Source organism: Peromyscus eremicus, chromosome 1 (assembly GCF_949786415.1).
Source record: "Peromyscus eremicus chromosome 1, PerEre_H2_v1, whole genome shotgun sequence".
NCBI classification, from domain to species: Eukaryota; Metazoa; Chordata; class Mammalia; order Rodentia; family Cricetidae; genus Peromyscus; species Peromyscus eremicus.
The window spans coordinates 113,548,652-113,550,480 of NC_081416.1; the positions used below are offsets into that span (position 1 = coordinate 113,548,652).

The window sequence follows — 1,829 nt, forward strand, 5'->3', positions numbered from 1 at the left end:
CCTCTGAGACTGCAAGTAGTCCGGAGACAGAGTTTGCCAGCGCCAGATTGGACTAAGAGCTGCTCCCTGAGACAAAGAGTCCATCAACACTGACTAGACCAAGAGCTACCACTGGACCAAGAATATCGATCAGACTAAGAGAGGCTCCCTCAGACATAGACACCACTTGCAACAAGTGGAGAAAGAGATGGGTAGATGCCAATGTAAAAACACAGTCAACAACACAAAAACCAATATGGATCCATCAGAACCTACACTGGCAAGACCTGAACATCTCAACACAGAAGAACCAGAAGAATCAACCTTAAAAAATGACCTTAAGAAGATGATAGAGAGAAGAAGCCGGCGACCTTGCATTCTCAGCCCGATCCCTGCCTAGCGGCCTGGACATTCGCAGCTGAAGAGATGGCATTTGTGAAGAGTGGATGGTTGCTTCGACAGAGTACCATTTTGAAAGCGCTGGAAGAAGAACTGGTTTGACCTGTGGTCCGATGGTCACCTGATCTACTATGATGACCAGACCCGGCAGAGTATAGAGGATAAGGTCCACATGCCGGTGGACTGCATCAATATCCGCATGGGGCATGAGTGTCGGGACATCCAGCCTCCAGATGGGAAGCCCAAAGACTGTCTGCTGCAGATCGTCTGCCGAGACGGGAGAACCATCAGTCTCTGTGCGGAGAGCACAGACGATTGCCTGGCATGGAAGTTTACACTGCAGGATTCCAGAACTAACACAGCTTACGTTGGCTCAGCAATCCTGTCTGAAGAGACTGCAGTGGCTGCCTCGCCACCTCCCTACGCTGCCTACGCTACACCGACCCCTGAGGTCTATGGCTACGGTCCCTACAGTGGCGCATACCCAGCAGGAACTCAAGTCGTCTATGCTGCCAATGGGCAAGCGTATGCTGTGCCCTACCAGTACCCATACGCAGGAGTTTATGGACAACAGCCTGCCAATCAGGTCATCATCCGTGAGCGGTACCGAGACAATGACAGTGACCTGGCCCTGGGCATGCTTGCTGGGGCAGCCACAGGCATGGCCCTGGGGTCTCTGTTCTGGGTCTTCTAGAGCCTTCAAGGTGTTCCGTGCATCGCTTCTGTTAGTCCTGTGTGCAATAATTGATTTGCAGGGCATTTCTGTTTGTGACAAGTGTCTTTCGTAATAATTTAAATAGTTCCTTTGAAGATGGTAATCTGATGATTGTGACTGGCCTGCATGGTACCACACAGAAGGCCTTGAAGTATGCTGTGAGTGAGAACCTGAGTTCTTCGGGGTACTGGCTTGCACCAAGTCTTTCTTAGGGAGCTCTTGGATGACCTTATGTAAACACACCCATTTAAAAGGACATTTTCTGTTCAGTTAGATGCAGTACTTAATTAAAGGATGACTTTCCCTGCTATGCCAAAAAAAAAAAGAAGATGATAGAGAGCTTTAAAGAGGAAATGAAAAATTCCCTTAAAGAATTCCAAGAAAAGTCAAAAAAAATGGGAAGAAATCAGTAAAAAACTTAAAGAAAGCCAAGAGAAAGCAATTAAACAGCTGAAGGAAACAGTTCAAGGTTTGAACACTGAAATTGAGACAATAAAGAAGATACAAATTGAGGGAATGCTGGAAGTGGAAAATCTGAGTAAATGAAAAGGAACTGCAGATACAAGTATAACCAACATTATGCAAGAGATGGAAGAGTGGATCTCTGAAGTTGAAGATACAATAGAGGAAATAGAATCATCACTCAAAGAAAACACTAAAGCCAACTAAGTCATGACCCAAAATGTACAGGAAATTTGGGACACCATGAAAAGACCAAACCTAAGAATAATAGGGA

At 46.1% G+C, this 1,829-nt stretch overlaps 1 protein-coding gene across 1 annotated transcript; it reads left to right on the forward strand.

The window, feature by feature from the left end:
- Nucleotides 1-405: 405 nt before the first annotated feature.
- On the forward strand, nucleotides 406-1,387 carry LOC131917783 (pleckstrin homology domain-containing family B member 2-like). Its single transcript, XM_059271868.1, is given in 2 exon segments — nucleotides 406-453; nucleotides 455-1,387. Coding segments are annotated over 2 exon segments (666 nt in total). The 3' UTR covers nucleotides 1,073-1,387.
- Nucleotides 1,388-1,829: the final 442 nt, after the last annotated feature.